The 26614-nt window shown below is 41.7% G+C and overlaps 1 protein-coding gene across 6 annotated transcripts in view; it reads left to right on the forward strand.

The window, feature by feature from the left end:
• Positions 1–25114, forward strand: part of SNX19 (sorting nexin 19) — a 49786-nt gene extending 24672 nt beyond the window's left edge. For 3 of the 6 annotated variants that reach the window (XM_009187692.4, XM_031653871.1, XM_031653870.1), the window contains 3 exons: positions 10898–11082; positions 11988–12075; positions 13143–18965. In XM_009187692.4, coding sequence (XP_009185956.3) covers positions 10898–11082; positions 11988–12075; positions 13143–13275 — 406 coding nt within the window. In that variant the 3' untranslated portion in view covers positions 13276–18965. Of the gene's footprint in view, positions 1–10897; positions 11083–11987; positions 12076–13142; positions 18966–21933 lie in introns of those variants that run through there. The other 3 variants (XR_004177620.1, XR_004177619.1, XM_031653872.1) reach the window with 3 other exon arrangements.
• The last annotated feature ends 1500 nt before the right edge of the window (positions 25115–26614 follow it).

The raw sequence follows: 26614 nt of genomic DNA on the forward strand, positions 1-26614 counted from the left end.
ACAATACTCAAATATAGAAGAAATTTTTGGAGCTTTCTCTTTCCTATCAGTCTTATTTACCCTAAAAATACACAATCCCCAAGTGTGTTTTTCTCCTTCTGCATTTGTTAGAAAGGTAACCTGAGCTTTGCTTTTGGTCTTTCCTCCCCCATTCGGCTACCTTCCTCTCTTCTTACTAGTTTCAGATAATGGGGGCATCAATTTGATGCTGCTCCATCCATCAGAGGCACTTCCCAAAATACAAGTGTGACTCATAGTCCTCATAAACCCCCTTCGCTTTTGTTTGACTTTCAATCTCTTCTATCCTCTGGGCCTATTTCCCAGGAAAACTGACCAAACATAGGCTACTGGCAGCTGTCTCTCTCCTCCAGGATTTATAGTGTGAGATAAGAAGCATGGCTGACCCGCTCCCTTGCCATCCAGCTCTCTTCCCTTCCAGAGGAATGCATAGCCAGATGTGAATGTCCATTTCATGGATTACTTAGTTCTAGATCACCTGACTTCTTACCTAGCATACCCCTTACAACATCAGCTCTATCACTGGTGTATTGGCCCACAGTTTAATTTTATTATTAGCCTAAACAAAAGATTATTAGGAAAGCAAATCTGCCAGATGTGTATATAAACACTTATGGGATGCCACATACAAAGGATTTTTATATTGTCCATGATTTTTAAAAATCTATCGTTGTCTTCCTCTGTAAGCATGAATAATTAAGAGCTCAGTGTTTTTGCTGTTTTAAGTATTGGGATGTGTGCTTTCTGCAGAACCTATTTTGAACAGTGTGCCATGCTTTAAGACTAGTGTTTGTCCCGTATACAGCATGAATTCACTCAGTAACCAATATTTATTGATTGCCTTCTCTGTGGCAGGCACTTTGTTAAGTGATCAAAATACAGAAAAAGACCCAAAACCCCTACCATAGGAAGTTTAATATCAATTGGAGGTGCAAACTTATAAATAGGAGTTGCAGTATAAAATCAGTGCTTTGAAAATAACTCTATATGTGATTCAGAGAAGGGATTTAAGGATTATGAGAGGTCCAGAGAAGGCTTATAGTAGATGACATCAGAGATGAGATTTAAAGAATGAGGGGAGTTGCCAGCAGACAGTGAGAGAGAGAGAGACAGCATTCAAGGCAGAGCAGTAAAAAAATATAGTGTATTTGTGGTACTCAAAGAAGTTGAGTATGATTGATTAGGAATATATGATATGCAAGAATAATGGCTGATAATAACGGTGAAGAGTTTAATGGGAGTCTGCTCATTCAGAGTCCTGTGAGTCATTCCAAGAACAAAACATTTGTCACTCATTTGATAGGAAACAATTTACAAAACATAAACAGATGATGACATGAGCAAATTTGCAATTGAGAACAATTAGTTAAATAGTGCTGTGGAGGAATAATTAATTGAAGGGGCCAAAGTTAGAAAGACAAATTAGGAAGGGGTTTCATTGATAGAAAAGGTGATGAGGCATTCAACTAAGATCATTGCTATAGAGATGGTAAAGGGGTAATAGATTCATGAGATGTTAAGGAGGTAGGATCACCTATATTTAGTGACTATTTAAAGTTGAGAAAAAGAGAAATCAAGAATGACTCACACATAATTTTTCGCCTTGCAGACTGAGAAGATAACTAAAAAGATGCGGTAATATCTTTCTGAACAGCATATCTGGGTTGTGGTTAAAATCCTATTGCTTACTAAAGTGATAGATTAGTATCTACTCTGATTTATATAAAAATAAATGATGACACCCGAAGAAGCCTATACTGTATCTCTAATAATTTTGAGATTCTTTTTAATAGAAAACTTAAGGCCCGGATTATATTTTCAACTTTTTTTCTATCTGTAAGTTTCTTTAGAAGAAAAAAGAAAACATGGAATTAGTAGCTAACTATGTAGCTGGTACCAAGGCAAGGTTTTTAAATTTTCTGTGCCATGACATGTGATTATTCACATGGTGGACTTTTGACTACAGACAGAATACAACTCAAAAATTGCAGAAAGAATGTATTTGTCAGCAGACCATCAACCCAGTGAAGAGTAAGACATTGACAAAAAAATTCAGATAAAGTTAAAACTGGATATTGTGAAAAACAGCTGACAAAGGAAAGCAGAGATAGATGAGAGGTACTGGAATTCATAGGAGCATAACAGAATGAGATAAAAACTGTTTTACATGCTGTAAGAACAGATTAACTTAAAATTCACATCAGAAGGTATCACTGAAAGTTTTGCAACAGGATTGATTCATTCAGTAAATATTTGATTGTTTATTTGTGAATGACACTATTAAATGCTAAAGGAGATGTCAAAATGAATTATATAAGATTTCTGACTTCAAAACCTTAATAGTCTTTTTTGGGGGGTTGGGGGGCATTTACAAGAAGCTCAGCCAATGCTTTGAGTAAATGAATGAACAAATTAAACACATATTTCCAATGAGGAAGAAAAAGAATCAACATCAAATGAAACCAGGGTAGTTAAACTGCGATCAGATTCTAGGTGAAGATATTTAAAAAATAGAAAGAGGGGACACATACTGAATAATGCAAAAATAGTAGTAATAGAACTAACAAGAACAGGGTCTAGTAAGCTTCAACTCAGAAGGAGCTGAGGTTGTAGATAAATATTAAGGGAAAAGACTTAGGTGAAAAACACACATGTCACATGTTACTAACAAGAAAAAATATATATAGGTAATTGTTTGGGACAGATGCTGTAGTATTAACTGATTACATGGTAAAAGCATTTATTCATTCACTCAACAATGAATGAATGGGTCTATTATTTGCTAGGCTGTTTTCTATTTTCTTTGTCAAGGAAAATGCCCTAGCAAGAAGAATTGAACAGACATGATTAAAGTAGAATTGATGACCAAAATAGAAATGAAAATAACAGAGCGTGTAACCTATTTTAAAGTTTGTACATTTAAACCTGTACATGGCCTAAATGAATTATATCCCATGAAACTTAACAAATTTATATTTAACATTAAAGACCTAAGGTCATTAAGAAACATTGCCATTTGTCCATATGGGTTAGAGATGCACAGGTATCTTGCCTTTTTAAAAAAATGGTTACAGGTTCTTGACCCCAACATTTATCTCTGGAAAGTTCTGAAGCAGATGATGAAGTAGATGTTTGTGAGCATTTGGGAAGGGAAATGGGGAACCCTAGAAACCATTATGGTTCAGTAGAAATGTGCCCTGCCTGATTAGTATGCAGTTGTAGTTACATTGTATATGGATTTCAACAAACTTTTGCCATAATATCCATATGGACAGAATGGAGTATGTGGCCTGCACTATAGTACTTTTAAGTAATTTGTGGCTAGTCGAGTGTCTTTAGCCCAAGAGTATTAAATAATATCATAAACTGATGCCATCCTAGAGGGAAATTTCTAGTGATAGAGCACTGCTCTTCATCTTATTCTGATCAATTTTTTTATCAGAAAATTTGCAAGTAATTCTAATCTTAGAGGAGTAGTTGATACTCTGGATGACAAAAATTAAGATTCAAAAACATTTAGAAAATTTAGAATGATAATCTAAAGCCAACAAGATGGAATTTGGTAGAAATAAATATTGTAAGCTATAATTTAGATTTTTTTTTTAATTTCACAAATAAAGAAGGACAAGACTATACTTAACAGAGGGGCACACGATTTTTTTTTTTTTTTAATGTTCCTATGTGGACTTAGAATTTTAGTTGACTGAAAACTCAGTATGAGTCAGTGCTTTTGACGTGTGTGCCAAAAAGCTCACACAATCTTCGGCTATATAAGAAGTATAGCGTCTAAATCAAGGAAGCCATCAATCCCCTATATTCTTTGCTGGTCAGGTCACATCTCAGAGCTGTTTGGTTCTGGGCACGTCATTTTAAAAGGAAAACAAAGCAGCACACCCAGAGGATGGAGCCAGGATAAGCAGTGGTTCATTCTCTCCTTCATTCATCAGACATTTATTGAGTGTGTTTGAGGTTGGCAAAATCGAGGATGTATAGGTGGTAAAATGGAGGTAGGGGAGAAATAATAGCTGAATTTTAAAATGCAAAATGTTGTCTTTTGGAAGAGATTTAACCTAGTATCTGGTAACTCCAGAGAGTAGAACTAGCACCAATGACTGGAATTTATTGACACAAGGAGGCAGATTTGGGCTGGCAAGGTTTAAGGAGCATCTTCAACGAATTTCCATTATGCTTTGAAGGAATTAAGCCACTTCCCTGAGGTCACACTGCTAATTGGGTCGCAGAACTAAGATAAAAGCCCAAGTTTCTGAATTCACAGGACCCAACCCTTGTCTATGCCATTATATGACAGAGGAGGTTTCTGCTTTGGGAGGAGACTGGATAAAAGAACCTCTAAGTTTCCTTTCAGCTCTCAAGTTGTATGTTCATAGAAGCCACTTGATGTAAAATATTTCCTTTTGGGGCCCAGTATTTCCATATTTGGAGTTGGTGAGATTGGAAAAACCACTAAGGTTGAACAGATGATTTGTTGAAATTCCTTCCTTAAGAATCCTTCCATTTTTTAATACGTATTAATTTCATATCTGTGATGTGTACTCTACTAATCAAAAATAAAAACTGTGGCTAGATATAAATGTATGAAACTCAGATTCTTATACTGTGGTATTTAGGAGAGTGTCAAGTCTTCCCTTGAATACATGATTCAAAGGTGTAGATCCATGATTTAAAACATGAAAGCGAAAATCAGGGAAGAAATTGTGCAAACTCTGAGCCATTTTAGATTTCACAGTAGTCATTGGGAGAAAGAAGTAGTTTCTTGCCCTCAGGGTTCATTTCCTCCTCGTTCTTCCCCAGCACCGGGCAGGAAAGGATGGTGACCTAGATACACAGTCAGAGGGCAGCAGTGTTGAACTTTCTCAGACACAGCTGAGTAACTTGGGTCTGGATAGTTACAGGACAGAAGCCTAGAGCTGAGAGCTGACGGGGGAACTGTCTGTAAACACAAGAAGGGGCCATGGCAGGAAGACAGAGGCCTGGGAATGGCATCAGAGAGAAAAGAAGTGTAACTTTTATCAGGTGTGAAATTGGCAAAAACAGTTTGTTTAATGGAGAATGTCCCGAATCTACACCATCACCTCCAAGACCTCCCTTCTCTCCCACCCTATAGATTGCTGCTACTGATTGGATGAGCCAATACTCATACTTCTGTGCTAGGACTGGCAGTACAGAACACAGTGTTCGTGGTTGAGGCCCCTGCAAACATTTTACTGGGTGCTTGGTGGGTAGAGATGGGGAGCGTTTCCAGGAAGCTAAAAATATGGCTTGGGCTTCTCCTCTGAACAGAACTCCTAATTCTTGACTCTATATGAGTGTTTTTCAAACTTTTTAAAAAACTTCAACCTACAGTAAAAAATGCATTGTACATTGCAGCCCACTATGAGCATACACATAGGCACAGGCACATACACACATATGCATGCACGCATATCTGATGTATACATATATATGTACATACATACGAAAAAAGTGTCTGCAAACATGAGATGCATCTTTATGTTATCACAAATAGCAAAACAGATTATATGACCTCTAATGATGTCCAGCCCACAGTTCGAAAAACACTGCGCTATAGCCATCGGGTTTAAAATGGCTATGAAAGTAGCCTGATACAATTGTATCCAAAAGTCCCTAAGTCTAAGGCAGGATTCTCAACTGGAGCAACTTTGTCCTCAGGGGACATGCGGCAATGTTTGGAGACATGTTTGGTTGGCACAACTAGCATCTAGTTTGAGGGGAGGAGGGGCAGGGATGTTGTGGAATGTTTTATAATGCACAGGAAAGCCCCTATGACAAAGATTTTGCAGTCCGAAATATCAGTAGTACCAAGGTTGAAAACCCTGCTCTAAGGGTAATGAAATAAGTCAATAATTCTAATTTATTGAAGATGTATTTAGGATGACAGAAGTTTTAACTTGATCTTCCTTTTCTGTCTCTTTTCCTTTGAACTATATTTGGTATCTTAAGATAAGGTTGGAGCATAATTGCCCTTGGATTGTCTATAGAGGTACAGCCAATAGATAAATAGGCTGGAAGGAATGGACCTGTTATTTTTCTTGTATTTAGACTGCACCAGGCATTTTCATTTAGAATATTGTTGTGGATCTTATGAATATTTTCTGTTTCATGATTTTAGTATCTTCTTCCCTTTCTCCTCTTCATTAAGCCGTACTGATTCAAGACCCTTTCTCACTCAGCTATAGCTGCTGTCTTAGAAAAGAAGTGAAGGGGATTTGGCTAATTGGATTAGACATGGTCTCTAAAGCCTTCTCCTCTTACTCATGAGATTTGATTCTGCTGTTTTGATGGGAAATGACCTTCTGCTAACCTTGAAGTGCCATCTTAAGCCCTAGTATTAAACTGTCTCCTTTTTAGTCATTGCTTCATTCCTGTATCTGTGGCTATTTCAGACCAGGTTCCCTTGAACATGGAGTAGATGTGCAGTCCCAGCGTACTGATAAGCCCTGATCTCCACATCCTCTCTTCTCCCCTGCCTGGCATAAGTGAAGCTTTTGAATGTCTTGGGGTCAAAATGGTGTTGTATGGTGGGGTTTTCTTGCCATTTTATTGGCTATTTCCAGGCCCCCTGGTAAGGCTCTGAATCATTCAGAGGTGGCTTAGAGAGAGACCTGGTTTGGGTTCTTTTTTCTTCTCTTCTTTGGGATGAAGGCAGGATAATAGAAAGAGGTATCTCTAAATCAAGTATCAGACCTGGAGTAGTAGTGGAAAATAAAACCAGTGCTATCTGAGGCTATTCCCTACCATATTTATTTTAGCGTATTTACTTCATGCATCTTGTATTACATAAACAATAGCATTTGTATTTAGTAAATGATTTATTATAAGTAGTTTCTTTTTCTTTTCTTTTTTTTTTTTTCTTTTGAGATGGAATCTCCCTCTGTCGTCCAGGCTGGAGCGCAGTGGCGCAATCTTGGTTCACTGCAACTTCTGCCTCTGGGTTCAAGGGATTCTCCTGCCTCAGCCTTCCTGAGTAGCTGGGACTACAGGTGTGCACCACCATGCCCAGCTAATTTTTTTTGTATTTTTAGTAGAGACAAGGCTTCACCATGTTGGCCAGGCTGGTCTCCAACTCTTGACCTCAGGTTATCTGCCTGCCTCAGCCTCCCAAAGTGCTGGGATTACAGGCGTGAGCCACTGTGCCCAGCCTATTATAAGTAATTTCTAATGAATAGTAAGAGGAACATGTGTGTGTTTTGACCTTGAAGCTTTAGGTTTCTGTCAGCCTAATAGTAAGTGGTACCAGCAAATTCCAGAAACTGATGCTGGAAAAGCTCCTATGATGTATTAGATTTCAGACACATAAATTCCATCCTTTCCATTTAAAGAGAGCTCTATAGGGATACAAATCTCCTTTTAACCTTCCCACTCCTAATGATAAGAATAGAAAGATGCAGTGTAGAATAGCGAGATGAAGAGAGTTAATGGAGAGGTGTTGCGACGTCTGTCCCTTTTAACGATCCTACACCTAATCTCTTTGTCTTCCATGTTGTAGCCAGTTTCCAAATACACCAAGCATGATTAGGGGAGTTAATAAAGCTAGATAATGAAATGGTGGTGTGTATGGAGTTTTACCTTAGAGAAGGATGACAGAACCAAAGGAAGGGAAGGTGGGGATGGAAGGGAGAGGAGAGATCTTTGGATGAAGAGATCTCCACCTTCTTCATTGCTCTCAAGAACCTGTGGCAGCTGGTTCCATCCAGGTGTTGGGCAAGGCAGAGTCTACCAAATCCCTGAACATGGTCATTTACAACTTGAGAAAGGCATTGTGGGTGATAATAAAGTATGTCTTAGAAGTTGAATTACAGCTTAAAAAATGTCGAGATTGTATTGTGTGAGGACAGTGGCAGTAGTGGTGGTGATGTTTTTGGTTTGGGCTTTATCATGTTTTCCTTCCAGATTGGCACGCTCATCATTTTTAACGAGACACCGTCGCTCAGAAGTTCTGCGAACAAGAAAGATGTGTTGCACTTGGTCTTCTACACAGGCTGCCTGGGGCTAGGAAATAAGACCATGTGAGCCCAGAGGCCTAGGATAAAGCTTCTGTTTGCCAACAGGGGGAAGGGTGGGCAGAACGTAGGCAAGAGGAGAATCCAGGAAAGAGAGCAAATGTTTAAATTGTGTGTGGTGCAAGTGTGTGGTTTGTGTCTTTTATCTTCAGAGTATGGAGAAGAATAAGGAAAGCTGGCACTCTGCAGCTCCCAGGGACTGGAAGCCACTTTCTAAACTCTGTCCCTCTTTGTAGGCCTGGAGGGAGTTTATTTCTGCTAGTTTATAGAAGTCCTGTTTCTTACATTCCTGGGCCTGACTTTTTCCAGGGCCTCCTGTTGGCCAGTTCTGTGCCTTGTGTGTACAGTGCTTGACAGTGTATTTGTCTCGTCAGCAGTTGATACTTACTCAGAGGTGGCAGTCCTTTTCGTCAGTGAGTTGTGCTTATTAGCTCCCACAAATTTATTTGACTCATAGACTCATCCTTATCATCAGGTGCTTATTTTTACCTTTTCATACTTTTATGTGTCTCCCCAACATTTCCATTTAGAGTTTGAAAAACTGTCTTATAGATTCATATAAGTTTATAAATTTATATTTTGCCACATGATAAAATTCATTTTGCACCCAACACATGTACATGTGACACTTAATCAGCATGCAAGAGAACAAGGAGGATATCCTTGTCATAATGTCGTGTGAGGTCCTGTCCCATCAGATAAATTAATGTTCATTCAGAAGAATCTAACTCTTGCTTTGTAAGACATGCCCAGAAGATGGCTGAGGTACGCAGGTTTGCTGGTGTGTAATATGTTCAGTCTAGGGAGGATCGTGTGGCTGAAGATTTTAGTTTGCAAGACTTTGCCCCTCTCCCTCAAGACACTTAGATGAGACCCTAAGACACGTCATTCTCCTCAGCAAAAGTTGCAGAAGTATACACATCTTGAGGTGAAGAAGGGAGACCTTGGGTCACTTAATTCCCTGCAGAGAAGCCGATCAGGTCATTGCAGCCACCTCCCTCTAGTGACCCTCTTATATAAGCCAGAACAGGAATTCTTGCTACTGGATCCCTTTCATCAGGCATCTTAGGCTCGCTGAATGAAAAGCCCTATAAAAAGGAGATGTGGCCCTAATAATAACAAATACGATCGTGATGGCTATTTTGGACAAGAACAGCTTTGTGCCACTCTTGATCTCCATCGATGGCTGCCATTCTTGCCCTGCTATTACCTTACACACTTCCTATTCTTAGAATCAGTTGTGAGCCTTGGGCTTGGGGGATTGCAGCCCCCATGGCTGGAATGCCCAGCTTGAGTGGAATGCAGACTGTCTGGCAGAGTGGAGGTTAAATAAAGTTTGCCTTGGCAGCCCCCTCTGCTCTTGGATGAGTGACAAGTGACTCGAGTATAGGAGCGAGGAGCGATAGCATGAGCTGCCATGTGGTGCAGGATCAAACGAGTCTTCCATGCATGAATAGAAGTGGTTGATTGTCCATCCATGACCAATCCATGACTCAGTCAGTCTTAACTGAGGTGGGTGAAGGGGAGGCCTCAACAGCCTTGAACCTCAGCTTCTGACCATATCACTTTGAAAAAAATGCAGGAACAGATAAAGAATAGTGTTGAACCACTTTCTAAGTTTCCAGCTGAACTCCAGATTTGGTATACCTCCCCCTCAGAGTAATTGACTCATTTTTGAAAGTAAGACAAAGGGAAAATTTTTCATTGAAATAAGAACAGTTAGTCAGTCAACCGTTTCTTGAGCACCAAGCCCTGTGGGAAATTTTTTTTTAAGTACAAGACACAGAACTCTTACAGCTTATAATTTAGTTGAAGAAGTAAAGCTATAAACACCTTTAAAAAGCAATTGTTCCAGAACTACCTGCCAAAGGAGGTCTGTGGAGAAGGAGAGCACTTCCAGCTGTGGTGGTCAAGGATTTCATGGAGGAGGTGGGGTTGAAAAAGGTCTTGCCAGAAGCAGACTTGAGACTTGTTCTTCAGGCAAGGCGAGAAGAGGCCCTTGTTAGTGAGAGAACTGTTACGAACAAAGGGCAGATGTAGGAAATCCCTAAGACAGTCATGAGGACTTGAAGTCCAGGGGATATGGCTAGGGAGGATAGAGAGAAGAATTTGTATAAAGATCGCCAGACCCTTAGTTCTAAAGGCTGTGTGTACATGTTACCAAGAAGGTTATGATGCTTCCCATCAGAGGAGAGCTGAGAAGGTGTAGGTGCAGCCTTGCCCAGAGACCAAGGCCCTTTTAGTGTTCTCTTCTGTAAAACCGCTTGTACAGTAGGTGGCACATAGTGAACACTCAGTAAATAACACGATTCTTATTGTTACTCATTCTTCAAATTCTGTTATCCCAGGTTGTTGAATTGGCTTGGTTTCCATTGCAAGAATCAGTGCTGACTTTGTCCTGTTCTGATAGCTTATGTAACTGATGGTATCTTTGTCTGTTTGGGCTGCTATAACAAAATATCGTAAACTGAATGGCTTATAAACAACAGAAATTTGTTTCTCACAGTTCTAAAGGCCGGGAGGTTCAAGATCAAAGTACCAGCAGAATTGGTGTCTGCTGAGGGCCCTTTTCCTGATTCGTAGACAGCTGTCTTCTCCCTGTGTCCTCATATGGCAAAAGGGGTGAGAAGTCTCTCTCAGGTTTCTTATTATAAGGGCATTTACCTTTGCCCCCATGACCTGATCACCTCCCCAAAGGCCCCACCTCCTCCTACCATCACCTTGAGGGTTAGGATTTTGACATACAAATCTGCAGGGGAACATAAACAGTCAGTCCGCTGCCTTGCTATTTCCTTTCCTTTAGCTTTATCTAAGCTTTCGTCTCTCTTCTACCACAGGTGGCTAGAGGTGCAGGTAGCTAATTTAACAAGTCCACAGCGCTGGGTGCAGTACCTCAGGCTTCTTCAGGAGTCCATCTGGCCTGGTGGAGTTTTGCCTAAGTTTCCACGGCCTGTAAGGACCCAGGAGCAGAAACTGGCTGCTGAGAAACAGGCTTTGCAGAGCCTAATGGGAGTCCTCCCAGGTAAGTGGACCAAAGAGATCAATTATACCAGTCACAGTTCCCTTCCATTCTGCTTTGCCACCATTACCCCTTCACCTTTTCCTGTTTGTAAAAGGGCCCTGCATGTGGCTACATTCAAAACTCTGTTGACCCATCATTTCTCAGGCTAATAGGAAAATAAACAGGGCTGCAATTCTTTTATCCCTTGCTCAGCTGATGCCAAGGGAATGGAAAAGAACTCTATGGCTGCACCCTAAATACTAGGTGACAATCCTGCAGATATTTAGATTAATAACTTTCTACCTGCAGGCAGGTCTGGGGAAGTCTGCCTGCAGGGACAGGTCTCAGAGCCATTTCCAGGAGATGAAGACTTCAGATTCTCTGACAATTCATAGCATTCTGGGACCAAGGAAGAAAATCACACATCCCACAGAAGCTCCAACTTAATAAATTGCAGCCATTGAGTATGGTACATGGCCTTTAGCAATAAGTAAAAACAAAATCTGAGAGGGTTGTTTTTCCTTGCGTTGTATTTTTAGAGGGCCAGGAAGGCAGTTTGTTGCCTGTGACTGTGATAACTAGGAAACAGTTGTGAACTTAGCTCTGGACAATCAATTTTATTTACCCTTATCATTATAACTGTGTTTGCCAACCTAAACTGTTACATTGGAAGGAGTACCTGCATTTGAGTAACAGGTTACCAGATAATTTTTGAAGCCCATTCTTATGTAGACACCTAACTTAAGAAACAAATTTTTCTCAGGTTTTCCCTGTTTTGTGAGGATTTTAGTTTGGCTGTGTGGTTTAGAGGTATGCCCGAAATACCGAACCTATGTAAAAACGGCAGAGATCCTGGGGAGAGACTGTCCTTAGAATCTAAAACTTCAGTGGTAACACACACATTCCATCTGTTTTTTCCTCCTCAGATCTCGTAGTAGAAATTCTTGGGGTGAACAAATGCCAGGTGAGCTGGGGTCTAGTCTTGGAGTCACTACAACAACCGCTTATCAACAGGTAAGTGGAAAAATGTTATTCCAACATCAGCATAGTTAAAGCCGTCTCTGATCTTAGAGGTATCCAAGGTTTCTGAGTGAAAAGCCCACATTCCGAAGAATAGGATTGTAGTCTTTACTTGGTCTGGGCACTGACTACAGAGTTTGATGTCCAGATCCACACGCTAAGTAAAACCCACACCATCAGGCTTCCGAGCAGATCTTCATGTGCTAGGAAGTCACTCTTGGACAAACCACCATTTGTGTTTGGAAGAACCCTATGCAGGCCCCCACATGAGCTGCTGAAAATGACCTCTTATCCTCCAGGCTTGTTCAGCATACTTGCTCAGTGCTCTTTCCAACATCTGCCAGCCGCTGTGAATGCTCCAAGAGCGTACCCTGGTGTGTGTGTCATAGACCACGTAAAGATGTTCACCATAAGCCCCTGGCCTCATAGCAAAGCTGTGATTCATGTCAGGACCAGGAGTTGTCTTTGCTTCATATCAGGTAGACAAGATAGTAAGGTTGGAATTTCATAAAGGGACCAGAAATGCTGGGTGAGGAGTCCTAGAATAATCCAGAAGAGGTAGATTCCATCCCGTGGGCTGTTACTCTTCTGGAAGTATTGAGTAATCTTACATTCAAACCCTACCCCAAAGCAGACCGTGTTTGTTAACTTCCTCAAGGATCCTGGCTTTGCCTCACTGCCTGTAAGGCAGCCTATAAATTTAAGGTAATTAATTATGAGAAACAGCAATAGTCAGGAGCTCTGAAAGTGTCTAGGAACCTGACATCTCAAGGATTTGTTATCACAGTTCCTCAGCGCAGTGCTAATGTAACTACGTAAAGAGAAATGGAATTTGATAAAACTTAGTCTTATGTAAAACTAGTCTTATATAAAACTGTTCTTGCCTTTATCAGGGCCAGAGGCTTTATTAGTTCAAAAAACATTAATTTCTTAGCAGAAGTTTCATCAAGCTATTGAAGTTTAGCAAATCGGTGATGGGGGAGGAGAAAATAAATGTCATAAACAGGATCTTGTGTTTCCTGACTGAGCCAAACCGTAAGTTTTTTGCCCATTTGTTTCAGGCATTTGATTTACTGTCTTGGGGACATCATCCTGGAATTCTTGGATCTCAGTGCCTCTGTTGAGAAGTCTGCTGCTACCACCTCTGCCTCAGATACCCCAGGCAACTCCAAGAGGATGGGTGTCTCCTCTTAGCTGGTTATTCATGCATTCTTCCCAGTTCAGGGAAGTAGAGTTACTCAGCACCAAAGACCAGTCAGGAAGCCTGTGCCCTCTACAGCTAAGAAGGCCTAAGTTCTCAGTGGCTCACTTCCCTCCCACTTCTCCATTTGTAGCAGGTGGCAGGGGTATATGTGTCCCAGTTGCATGCACATTTATTTCCATGTTTCTTTTGGAACATTGGGATTGTTGCTGGTGAGTAGATCCTGTTTCCTTTGGGAAAAGAAGCTGTGAGGTAGAGGAATGAGCCCCTTTTGCTTCTCTTTTTGCCATCCTCCCTGAGATTGTTTGCCAGAATCCTGGCCCTGTGCACACATGTGCTTAATCCACCAGCACACAAGCTCTGGATAGAACAGGAAAAAAACCGTGGCCAGATTTCCTTGGAGGAGAAAACAACCTTCTGAGCTCTCTGTTCCTAACCGGAAACTAAAAATTCATTCAGGGCCATTCTCACAAACCAGACTCCTGGGTCTAATCTAGTTTCCCAACAGTTCCAGAAGAAGGAGGAGGGAAGAAAATTTTTCAAGGAACTTCTTGCTCATGTGTTGCTGTTTCCCAACACATCAGCCTTATGGAAGATGTCATGAGGCTGCTTCCCTGGGAGGCTACACTTCTCCTTTCCAGAAGACTTCAAAGCTGACTGCCAAAGCTTCTGGTAAATCCACCCCACCCTTCACACCCTTTCCTGAAAGGCATTTGTACCACACATTTCATTTATTGGCTTTTCTCCCAACCCCCTGCCCTAGAGCAATGGAGTTTTTGAATTTGTGACCCTCTCTATATCTTCAGCAAAATTGCATGACAAGCTGCATATTCAGCCTCAGTTTTTCCAAGGAGAAGGTAAAGCACTTGCCTCCTGTCTTAAGAATGCAGAAAGAGTAGGACTAGCAAGCCTGGGGGATGAAACCTCCCTTTGTAAGTCTTTGACAGAGAACTTTTATTATTCTGAACAGATAAGATTAGCAAACTTACAAGGAATAGCTTCTTATTTCCCGTTCCTTATGGTTATAACTAGTCTTTTAACAACACCAGCATGAAGGCAAAGGTGTTTTGTCAGACTGCAACATCTATTAGCAAGGCAAAGCAATTGGGAATTGCTGGAGAAGGATAAACGGTGATGGAAAAGGATGCAGACAGTCACAGGGAAGTGCTGTATATTAAACACATGTGAATAGCTGGCAAAAAGGTGTCAAGGATGTCACTGGGAGCCCTTTGGCTTCACACTTGCCTGTTAGCGCCTTGCTTTCACTGAATTACCAGAGCCTGCCACTTGAAGGAAGGTCTTGGAGTTAGACTGATGAGAAGGCAACGGGGTGTCAAAAACAAGTATCAGAGTTCTCTTAGATTCTGAAGTAGGTGATGAGCACACAAAGTGGTTTGTGAGAGAAACTTGTAAAATCTTTTTACTTGTAAAATCTTTTTACTTTTTTGCTCCTCTGGAGGCTTTTAACCCTAAATTGTGTCTGATTTATTTGGGAGGCTTAGGTGTGCAATTCTTGCCCAAAGGCAAGGAGATGAATGAGATGTCTCATGGCTCCTTCTAGCCTTAAAAGTTGACCATTACAGTGACTTTATGGCTCCAAAGTTCTTGAAGCATCTCCAGCCCTAGACTTTGACAGGACAAGGTTGCTCAGCATCTCTACCTTCCATGAGTACCTACAGGAGTCCAGCCAATGTATTAGAGCTGATCATTCAGCTCCTTCAGTGAGGGCTAAGATCCTATTCTCGATGGGCATAGGGGGCAGCCCTGTTTTATGCCACTTTTCTCTCCCCATACCTTCCTTTCATGTGTACTTAGCCACCTGTGTTGCTTTGAATCTGCTGCCAGTTCTGGCTCAAATGTGGCACAAAATCAGTACATCAGACACACCATGAAATCCCTGTGGCTGTAAATTCTAAGGAATCTTTTGACACTTCCAGCCCAAAGAACTTATTTTTATTTCATATTATATAAGAGTCCCCACCTCTACTCCATGTACCCCAAAAAGATAAGCTGTCCTCAGATCCTCCTTCTACCCAGGAGGGAAATAATGGATATTGCCAAGGGAACAATCAAAACTTTGAAAATGACCTGCCAATTTTGGGTAGCAGGTTCAGACAACAAGAGAGTAACAACTGGTAGAGAGCCACAGGTTCTGGAAAAGATGCTCCCAGCTGGCAGGGTGAGAAAAGGCAGGGAAGAATTGGGCCTGTGCTAATCCAGGAAGGTTGTTTTGTTTGCTTGTTTCTTGTATTTACTCGTGACTAAATTTTATTCATTTAAGTCAGAATTTTGATATTTGAAATAAGACTACTTTCCCTTTTCTTAATATCTATAAAAAAGACGAGGCAGGGATGCTGTGTTCTTTCTGTCCAATTCTAAATGTGATCCTTGCCATTGATTATTTGAATTCAAGAAAGCTGTACTTTTTCATCACATATAACTCACAGTTTCATTTTCACATTTTTGGATTAGACTTAATAAAACCTAAATGGAAAGTAAATTCCTAAACCTGAGCCTAGGAGCATGTATAAGTTTTTAAAACAATACAGGCTACTCCTATTTCCATTTTGGAAATTTCCAGTTTACAAGGTGATTTTCTTATTGTTGTAAAGAAACACATAATGTGAGATCTGCCCTCTTAAGTGTACAGAACATTATTTGTTTATTTTGAGATAGTACATTATTAACTAGAAGCAGCACACTATTTTGTAGCAGACTGCTACAGGTTTTTCATCTTGCATAACTAAAAGTTTATACCCATTGAACAGCATCTCCTCATTTCCCCTCCCACCAACTTCTGGCAGTCACTATTCTACTTTCTGCTTCTGTGAGTTTGACGACGCCTCATATAAGTGGAATCATGCAGTGTTTGTCCTCCTTTGACTGACTTATTTCACTTAGCATAATGTCTTCCAGGTTCATCTGTGTTATAGCATGTGACAGAATTTTGTTTTTAAGGCTGAAAACCTTCCATTGTATGGCTATGCCACATTTTCTTTGTTCATTCATTGAGGGACATTTGGGTTGGCTCCATACCTTGGTTATTAAGAATAATGCTGCAGTGAACATGGGAGTATGAATATTTCTTTGAGGCCCTGCTTTTAATTATTTTAGATAAATACCCAGAAGTAGGATTGCTGGCTCATATATCATTCTGTTTTTAATTTTTTGAAGACCTTCATACTGTTTTCCATACTGACTAGACCATTTTACATTCCCACCAACAATGTACAAGGGTTCCAATTTCTTCACATCCCATCCAGCACTTGTAATGTTTTGTTTTTTCATAATGGCATCTTAAAAGGTATTAGGTGATATTAGTATCTCGTGGTTTTGATTTACATAGCCTGGAACATTTTTGAGTCTTCCTGTGTCCTACCCAGGTTATTCATTTCCAGCTACTGCTCTTCCTTTGCTCTTAGCACCCAACACCAATTGTTAGGTCCTGGAGGAAGTAAAAATATGTGTAACTATGGTGCCTGGCTATATGAATCAGGATGCTCTGGACAGGAATGAAATTATGAGGAAAATTTATTTTCTTTCATAACATTAGTATGTGAGTAGGTAAGCCCAGGAGTTTGGTGATTCAGCAACTCTGAGACCTCTTAAGGGGCCTGAATTCTTTCCATCTTTCTTCCTTGCCATTAATTAGGTCAGCTCTGTTCTCAGACTGCCTGCCTTCCTGGTGCTGTAGTTTCAGGCATCACTCCCAGAGATAACATTCATAAAAGAACAGGAGCATCTCTTCTGTGTTTTCTTCTAAGGAATGAAGGAACCATTTCCCAGAAGTCCTTCAAGAATCCTCTTCTAGGCCGGGCACAGTGGCTCACACCTACAATCTCAACACTTTGGGAGGCCAAGGTAGGGGGATTGTTTGAGGGCAGGAGTTGAAGACCAGCCTGGAACACATCAAGACCCTGCCTCTACAAAAAATATAAAAAATGAGTGGGGCATGGTGGCTCTCGCCTGTGGTTCCATCTGCTAGGGAGGCTGAGGCAGGAGGATCACTTGAGCCCAGGAATTTGAGGCTGCAGTGAGCTATGATCACACCACTGCATTCTCGCCTAAGTGACAGAGTGAGACCCCAAATCAAAGAAAAAAAAAAAAAAACTCTTAAATGACTCATTGGCTAGAACTACCCACCTCATGCCAATCCACTGACACTGAGAATGGCATTGTGATTGGCTTTCAATAGTATTTGCCCCCAGAGATGAGGTCATCTTCCGTGAAGGTCAGATATCTACAGAAATAATTGATGTTAGCAAGAAAGAAGCAGAGAATGGGTGTTGATAGACAGTGTCTGCTCTAGGGATGGGTCATTCTGCCAACATTCAGCAAATCCTCTGTCTACTCTCAAAATGCCTGGTACCAGCTAATAGTTAACGTTTTCTGAGAGCGTTACTTAGAGTTTACATATGTTCACTTATTTAACCCACAAATCAACCTTTAAAGGTAGGTTCTGGTGTAGTGGGTTGATGCAAAAGTCACTGCAGTTTTGCCATTTTAATGCAATTACTTTTGTACCAATCTAATATATCCCCATTTTATAAATGGGGAACATGAGGCACAGAGTGGTTATGTCTTACCCACAGTCATTTGCAAGGGAGTGATAGAGCCTAGATACAAATCATGTCAGTCTGCCTCTGAGCCTACATGTATAGCCACTATACTAAACTGCCGTTCTACCTTACAAAGCAGAACAAGACCAGGTTCTCACTTTCAAGGAGTCTACAGTCTAGTATAGGAGCCAGCAAACTTTCTCTGTAAAGGTCTGGAGACTAAATGTTAGGTTTTGCAGCAGTGTGGTCTCCATTGTAACTACTCAGCTTTTCCATTGTAGTATAAAAACAGTCGTAGACAAGTCATAAACAAGTGTGGCTGTGTTCCAGTAAAACTTGATTTACAAAAATAGTCAGCTGACCAGATTTGTCTCATGAGGCATAGTTTGTGGACCTGAGGTCTAGTGAGTTAGAATACTGCTTACCAAATTTTAATGTTTGTGTGATTCACGTAGGATCAGTTTAAAATGCAAATTTTGATTCAATAGGTCCGGAGTAAGGCCTAGTAAAAGTGTAAGTGCTGTGCTCTAAAAATGTCGAGAGCATGATTATCACCCTCCTCTGCTGTTCAAGGGGTAGGGAGCATTTGGAGATGCCTTGTTGCAGGAACCCATTCAGCCAAGCTGTCCTGGCAAACCATACCTCCCACAGCTCCCTCCACACCAGCTGTTTGTCCAATCTAACTTTGCACCGGAGCAAGATGTGTTTTCCCAGGATGAGGAGAGGAAGGTTAGCCCACGCTGCTGGATGTGGAAGGGAATGGGAACCAGGGAAAGAATGGTAACTGGGGAGGAAGGGAAACCATGATACTTCTGTAGTTGAAGGCCTAACTGGGCGCGCTTTGCCATAACTTGGCCCCTCTGCCTCCTTTCCACTGGAAGTGCCAGAAATCGCAGGGCAGCAGTCGCTCACCTCCCTTTGTAGACAAGAAAATGAAACCATCAAAGGGTGAATTTCAGCTAGCCTATTACTATCACTCTTTTATGGTATAAAGGATGAGAGAGGCGGTGAGGGAGACATTGCCCCAAACATGATGTCCACATCCTAAGACTTGCCTGATATTTCATGTTACACAAAGACAACATTGACTGGTTTAAGAGAAAAAAAAAAAAAAAGGAAATCCAGAAGAATGTTTTAATTATCAAGCATGAAACAAGTGAAAATCATCAGAATCTTTTTCCTTCTGTGACTTGGTGGCAACAGTCTGTAAAGCCAAGGCCACCGTGAAGTGGTAGGGGAAATTTGGGCACTCACAGTCACCTTGGCAGACACACGATGCTATTTTCAGACTTGTGGAGCCTTTGCGCTGCCTCCCTGTCATCCTCACCTGTCTCTGGTCTGAAAGTCCATTTTAACTCTGCTTTCTTGGAGGCAGAAACAAGCATGTGACAGGCTGCGGGGAATTACTCCTGGCTCTGATGTCTCTTCACCAGCTTGACAAAACCTGGTTTCTCCACCTGTCTTTCCTCTCTAAGCCTTACCTGCAAGCGTGTCCATGAAAGCCACCACCGCACCATCTCTGGGATGCAGAAGGTTAGGAGGGAAGAATTAAAAAAACAAAACGAAGGTAACAGTATCAAGATCCAAACTTAGAAAACATTTCTTGAAGTGACATTATCTGCTCCTTTTAACCCCATCCCTTTGTCACCAGTGTTTGTTTAGGAAGTATAAGCTAATTTTAATATTAAAATGTTGTAGTGATTAAGAAGGTAAGTTTGTGAATAATGTATGAGTCATCCACACTTTTGTCTTTTTTCCCACCTTATGTTCCATGCTGCACCCTGTTATAAGCAGAGTTGACTGTGATTACTTCCAGAAACTTTGATTAACCCATGAGAGTAAAGACCTAGCTCGATAAACACAGAAGTCCCTGATTGCAGACAAAAGGACTCAAATATCAACAAAAGCAATGATTTGTTTATACTGTGTTCAACTGGATGTGGTGACTTGTGAGCATAGGTAATCAGCCCTTTTGCCCGCACCCCTGGGTGAAGAATCATTCTACTCCTGAAACTATCAAAAAGATTAACCATGAATGTTGATATGAAATACCTGCTTTTCATGCCTTGACACTAAGGAGAATAGACCTTATTAAGGAAGGAAAAACACTTTTGGAGTTTACCTCCTTTACACATGCAGCTTGCATAGAATCCAAATTCAGTGAGCTGACGGCAGGCCAGTTCCTTGCCACTTTATAAAGTTGACCCTCTGTTATCTATAAATGCAAGTGGCTTATTCAAGAATAGCAAGGGCAGCTTTCATTAAGGACTTGTGCATCTCTAGGAGAATCATATGGGCTTGGTTGGCAATAGAACATTTTCTTGGGGACAGAATGTATTATAGATGATTTAGGCAGGAGGTTAGATGAGAAAGTTCCACAAAAATCTAGGGATTTTTTATTCTGCCCAAACCACCATGTTCCTTCCTGCTTTCATTTTTTTTGTTCATGCCCTTCCTTCCACGTGGTAGATGATCTGCTCTCCTCCGGCTGGGCAGGTAGGGCTGCCTCTGCCCATAAGGACCAATTCAAGTTCCCTTTTCAAGAAGCACTGTCTTATTGCACCAGCCAAAACTCTCCCCACGTTCTCTTTAGTTATTTACACTGCCTCTCTAGTCAATGTGCATGTATATGAAGTCCTCAGTAAGAGATTATAATTCTTGAAGGGCAACAAACATAACTTTTATCTTTTTTAGTCCTATTATGTCCTTATGCCCCCCAACTATATGTATATACCTAGTGCATGATAGGTACAAAATAAATATTAAAGTTTATTTAATTAAAGATTGTTTATTTAAGAGGCAAAATTTGTGAATAAGTCTGGATCTTGATACTGTTCCTTTCATTTCGTTTATTCCTTTCTCCCGACCTTCCACATCCCAAAGATGGTGTGCTGGTGACTTTTATGGAAATGCTTGCAGGTAAGGCTTGAAGGGTGAAGATACGTGGAGAAACCACTGTAAACCTCTTTGAGATTAACCACTTATTTCAGTGGAGGGCACTGGCTAATTTGTACCAGACCTGCCCCAGACAGTTTTGTACATCTTGCATGTGGGTGGGGACCCAAAAAGTTTCCTTTTCAGTGAATCTATTTGGATGAGACAAAGAAATCTGTTGCTCAAATGTTTTCATCAGAGGCTACCCCCTGTTCAGGTGTGTACCCTGCATCCATGTGGGTTTGCGGATGGCATATGACATTTGCAGCGCCAGAGCTCATTGCCACACATCAAAGGGAAGTAAGCATGCATATGTGGATGCAGCGGGAATAGCTGCGGTCTTTCTGCTGAAGAGCAGGGTTATATACCTCCTATTCGAAATCTGGAGAGGACTGAGGCAAGAGCTTGTATTGAAACACAAGCAAGCTCCACGTATGGTTTTGGACATGGAAGAAAGAGTACTCTTGGGGTGGAATGACTTAAGTTTTTAATAGGATTAGGATTTCTGTGGATTTTTCCCAAGTGATAGAAATTTTCTTCATCTAGCAGGCAGCCTCACCCAATTACATCTCTATGTTCATTTCTGAAACTCCTTTGTTAAAAACAAAACTAGCAACAGAGAAGAAACTTTCTCAAAAAACTCTTATATCTGTCATTTCTCCTGTTCTCACAGAACTTCAAAATTGCTTTTTCTTTATTCCTTTTTTTTTTTTTCTATATCAGCTCATCAGTCTCTGTAGGTGACTTGGCTACCCCACTAATCTAATTGTCTTTTTGATAGTTAAATCAATATGGACACCAACTTAAGGCCATATGTGAGCCTTAAATGCATGATATTCCCTGTACTTGATTCCACAATTGATATTGTGTGAGGGAAGTTGGCCAAATATTCTCTTCTGTGAAGTCAGAATAACCACCGACCCTAAGAATCAACATTTTGACCAATTCTTTATATGTTGCAAACTATTCACACAACTAGAAAGTTTAGCCATTCACATCTCTTCCCCTGGTTTTAAGTCCCAGCTTCTGAGACTCAGAAAGTTTAGTCACTTGAATTTTCTGTGGAAAATCTGTTGTAAAAACAGTTCAGACATTGGAAAATATAAAATAGCCCCCAGAGATCCTGATAAAGCTTCCTCTCCCCAAATCCCTCTACAGGTTTATCCATGAGAAAGTTTCTGAAAACTGATGAGAAAATACTGAGTAATTAATGCTGAAATGGGAAAGATGGTAAGTAAAAGCAAAAACCGGTTGATGGCATCTGTTCATATAGTTCCATGTGCCTTTTTACTCACCTGCACTGATAGGCAATGTAATGAAGTTTCCTTTTCAAACATAAAATGTAATTAAACAAAGCTTATCTTAAATTGGCTGGACCCACACAACTTGATTGAGACGTAAACAGCTGTCTTCATTTTGAAGCACCTACACTAGTCAAGCTTCTTTCTAACCTGCCCTTAGCGTTTGCCTGTTGGTCTGTCTTCCCTACTGGACTGTTAATCCCTTGGAGGCAGATTGTCTTGTTTCCCAGAGTTTTTCCAGCATATAGCATGGCAGACAGTTTTCTCCTTATCCTATCTTGTAAGCCTCATCTAGTGCCTCTATCCTCGGGTGCATAGCCTAGTGACAGGCATGTAACAGATTTTGCCTGCAAGTGGTTGCTGAGCCATAAATGAAGTTGGCAACCTTCTTGTGGCAGTGAGTAACATATTTCTTTCCTCCCGATAGGCTTGGAATCCTCATCCCCATCTGGCAATTTTCTATCTTTTCTACACTCACAGTGGAGCCCACACCCCTCACAACCCCCTTGACTAAACCAGATGACAGCAAGAATGCCTAGTTCCAGTGAGCAAGGGTGAAGCCTTAGGCTCTTGTCTCCTCCAGACCTCCTCTCTGCTGTGAAAATATACTGGGGGTGGGGGGTGGGGGGCGGGGGAGTACTTAACCTCAAACTGAGAAAAAGGATGTCCTGAGCAAGTTTCATAGCATAGCAGCTCCCATCTGAAATGTGAAGCTTTGAAGGCCTGTTGCTACAGTAACCAGCTAGCTCCTGACTCCAATGCCTGTCTAATCTAAGGTGGAAATGTCCCAGAAACAGACCCCAGGCTGGCAGCTCTTAACTATGACCCATCTCATAAGCACATATCCAGCTGTAGCCTCTTGGTTGCCAGGGTGAAGGGGCCTCCGTATCGCCACAGGAAAAAAATCTGATGAATTCTGGGCTCAGAAAGGGTGTTGCTTTTTTTTCCACTAACAGACTCTGCAACCCAGTCCCTGGTGAAAGGGCTCCACACCCACCCGTTTTGTGTGTATAATGCTGAGCTAAAGTGGGAAGGAGCAGTAACACCAAAGGAGGCTAATTCTCTTCCTGTCAGTAGGAGAGAGTCTGTGCCCCCAGTACGTGAAAAGGGAAGGCATGAAAAGGGAAAAAGCCTTCTGGAAGCACCTTCTTACCACAAGAAAACAGGTGATTCAGAGTATCTTCGAGACTCAGCCAGATTGTGGCTAACTCTTCAGGCAATAGGAAGGCAGAGAGGGAGCCATTTCAGAGAAGAGATTTTTTTTTTTAATCATTTCGTTCTTTGGAATTGTCACAGGATTATGATGTGGGTTCTCATAAAAATTTCCCTCACCCGAAACCCACCCAAAAGAAAGGCAGTGAAATGGGGAGGAACACACATTTGCCTGGCCTCAGAAGAACTGCCTTGTAGTCATGGGTTCTAGTGATCTCGGACCAATCTCTTCACTTCCCTGGACCTCAGTTTCTTCCATACAAAGAAGTTGAACTGGATCATAGAAAAGTCGCTGTCCAGCTTGGTAATATCAGATAGGGAGCGGAAGCTGTCTCTTAGTGCATGGCCAGATTCCGGAACAACGATGATGGTCCCATGTTTCTCCTAAAAATGAATCTCATCTCAGTAGAGATTTCTCCCACCTCATTTGGGTCTCAATTTAAGGAAGGAAGAAAGGAAAGAAACCTTGGGATTCTCTTCTTGAAAGGAATATACTTGACTTTATCTAGGCTTCTAGGATAAAAACTTCCTATCCTTCATTTTTCCTCTTTAAACCTGCCAAAATCAAGTTGACTAAAGATACTATAGAGATATGTAAAAGAAGCTGCATCCTTAAATTTTCATGGAGTCCAAGAGCCTGCTCACCACCAGTTAGCCTTTCCCAGGATGGTGGTGGCACTGATCATCCAAGTCACACTCTTATGTTCATGTCCCACAGCGTTTCCCATCAGCCATCTCATTTCATCTTTTCATCATTGCTCTGAGGAACAGACTTCACACATGTATAGGACTTTTTATATCACAAAGTATTTCATTTCCAATGTCTTATTTAGATCTTGACAATCACTGTTTAAGGTAATTTGGCAAGTTATTAATACTCATGTCCTCATTTTGCTGAAGAGGAAACCGAAATGCAGAGAATTTGTCTTCTGCCCAAGATCACTCGCCCAGTTTATTGGGAGGCAGCAGCACAGGGATTAAGAACATGGGCTATGCTGACAACCAACCAGGTAGAATCCCAGCTCTGCCAGTAGTTAGCTCTGTGTCCTTAGGAAAGTGATTTCACACTTCTGTGGCTTAGTTTTTCTTGTCCATTAAATGCTCATAAGAGTAGTGCTTTCCTCACAGAGATTGGGTGGGCAAGGGAGCTAAATGAGCTAATATATTTAAGAACAACCTCTAGCACACAGTGCATGATAAATGTCATTATTATTAGCAAAGCCAGGACCTGGGTCTTCCAGCTTCTAGCTCAGTGGCATTTCTGCTGCCCTACACCAGGACTATCCTTTGTATACAGGTGTGAACCTAAAGCCTTCAGTGTTTCAATGAAAAGTTCACCCAAGGTCTTTCTGTTCAGTAAGTCTAGAGCTAAGGGCTCCTGGCACTCTGTTCAGTCCTTTTGCTGTTAAACCACGCTGCCCTCTGTTGCTCTGGGCAGAATGTCAAACCTTACATTTTTAAAATTTATAAACCAAGCACTCTTATTTAATATCACTGACGGCCTGAAGGCAGACGCTCCCACTCTTCTGGGGAAGGGGGTCTTCTAATCTGCCATCTTAAGGAGAGAAAACGGCCTGATTGGGTAACTCACTGCAGTGGGCACATATTTATTACTGTCTCCCAGCCTTTTCTCATGCTGTTTGTCCACTGGAATTACCACTAGTGCCAGGCCATTTGAATATTTGACCATTTGTCTTAGAGTTCTCTGAGTACAAATCTTGTTTTCCATAACTTTATTAGGTACTTTTTAAGAATGAAGACTATGTTGTATGTTGGTTTGTACTATCTCCTGCACATCAAAAATGCTTCGTAAATAGATATACAAATGTTTCTTGATTCATAAATTGATTGACTGTTTGATGCACTAATGGTCACCTCTAAGTGGTTCACAGTTGTCTCTTCCCATCTCTTAGTTGCAAGTTTCAGATGATCAAAGAATGCCTAGGTGGCATTCAACAGTACAGTGCCTCAGTAAAGGTAGAAGTTTTAGGAGCTGTACGTGCAAGAGTGAAAGAAGTTCTCTCTGCACCCACAGGAGGTCATTTGCTACAAAGCCTCAGAACCTGGCCTCTGCCTTGTCAACCTGCATGCTGTGTGCATGGAAAAACAGGCCTGAGCCAGGGCTTACCCTGTCACCCAAAGTCCACTCCATGTAGTGTGCCTGAACCAAACATGACCTTGTACTACAGTTAAAAACAAGTGAAAGTCATCTGCTGGGGTCACTTGGTAATAAAGTCCTGCGACAGAAGGGGCTCTGCTTAAAGGGCAGCTCAAATCCAGGCATTAAAATAACCTAAATGGTGTCGTTTTCTGATCAAATTCCTTTCCCTGTCGGGTTTGTGATTTTTGAGCCTGAGAATGTCCCTCGCAGCTCAGGTTTCTCTGCTGTCACACTGATCTCAGGCCTGGAATGCAAGCACTGGCCATTGAGGTCTGATGTAACTATGTCACAATCCCAAAATGGAGAGACATTATCTCATAGATGGTGCAGCAGTCGGGCACCAGTGTGTGGCTGGCAGGCACAGCTCAGAATGCAGCCCTGGGCATATTCCACATCCACAGTTCTCAGTGGACACAGGGTCTGATGCCCCAGGCTCCAAGCCGTGCTCCAGTAAGTTAGGGTCTTGCACATCTTCATGCTCAGGAGTAGGGACAGGAAGACAGAGGCTGGGATGGAGATGGGCTCACTTCTGGGCCAGTCCAGTTGGTTTTCAGAAAGGTGATTCCTGGTCACAGGGCCCTTGAGCACCTGGAGGGCTTAGGCAGAGTGCAGAGAGCAGCCATTCACATGAGAAGGCTCCACCCTGGAGGCAGCGCTGGAAGCCATCCTTCCTTAACTGGGCCTCTGGGGCAGGTGGGGCCTAGTGGCCTGTGAGGTAAACAGCCCTTTCAGCGCTTAGAGAATGAGACCTCAAGGGGAAACCATTAACCCTTTCCTAGAGTAATAGCATCAAAGTCCTAACCATGTTGATCATGAAATCTCATTTGAATTCAGAGGAGCACCTTCTTATCCAGCCTTGAGGAATCAGGCCACTTCCTTCCTTCTTGATTAGCCTCTTCACACCCCTTATTTCCCATGGCTCTTCTGTGAGATGCTTTTGTTCCAACCAAGCCATTGCCAGTTAGGCCATGTCCACCCCTGCCGACTCCCTCTGCTCGCTCTTTCTTTGCCTAAACAGTCTGCCTGTCTCATTTTGCCTGGTCCTTTGCTCAAGGTCCACATTAAACTCCCCCTGCTCGCCCAGGCATCTCTGAGTGCCTGAGTCCCCATTTCTGGAGCTCCTTCAGAACCAGTATCTGCGCCATGCATTGGATTCTTGGCACAC

This window comes from Papio anubis, chromosome 12 (assembly GCF_008728515.1).
Source record: "Papio anubis isolate 15944 chromosome 12, Panubis1.0, whole genome shotgun sequence".
NCBI classification, from domain to species: Eukaryota; Metazoa; Chordata; class Mammalia; order Primates; family Cercopithecidae; genus Papio; species Papio anubis.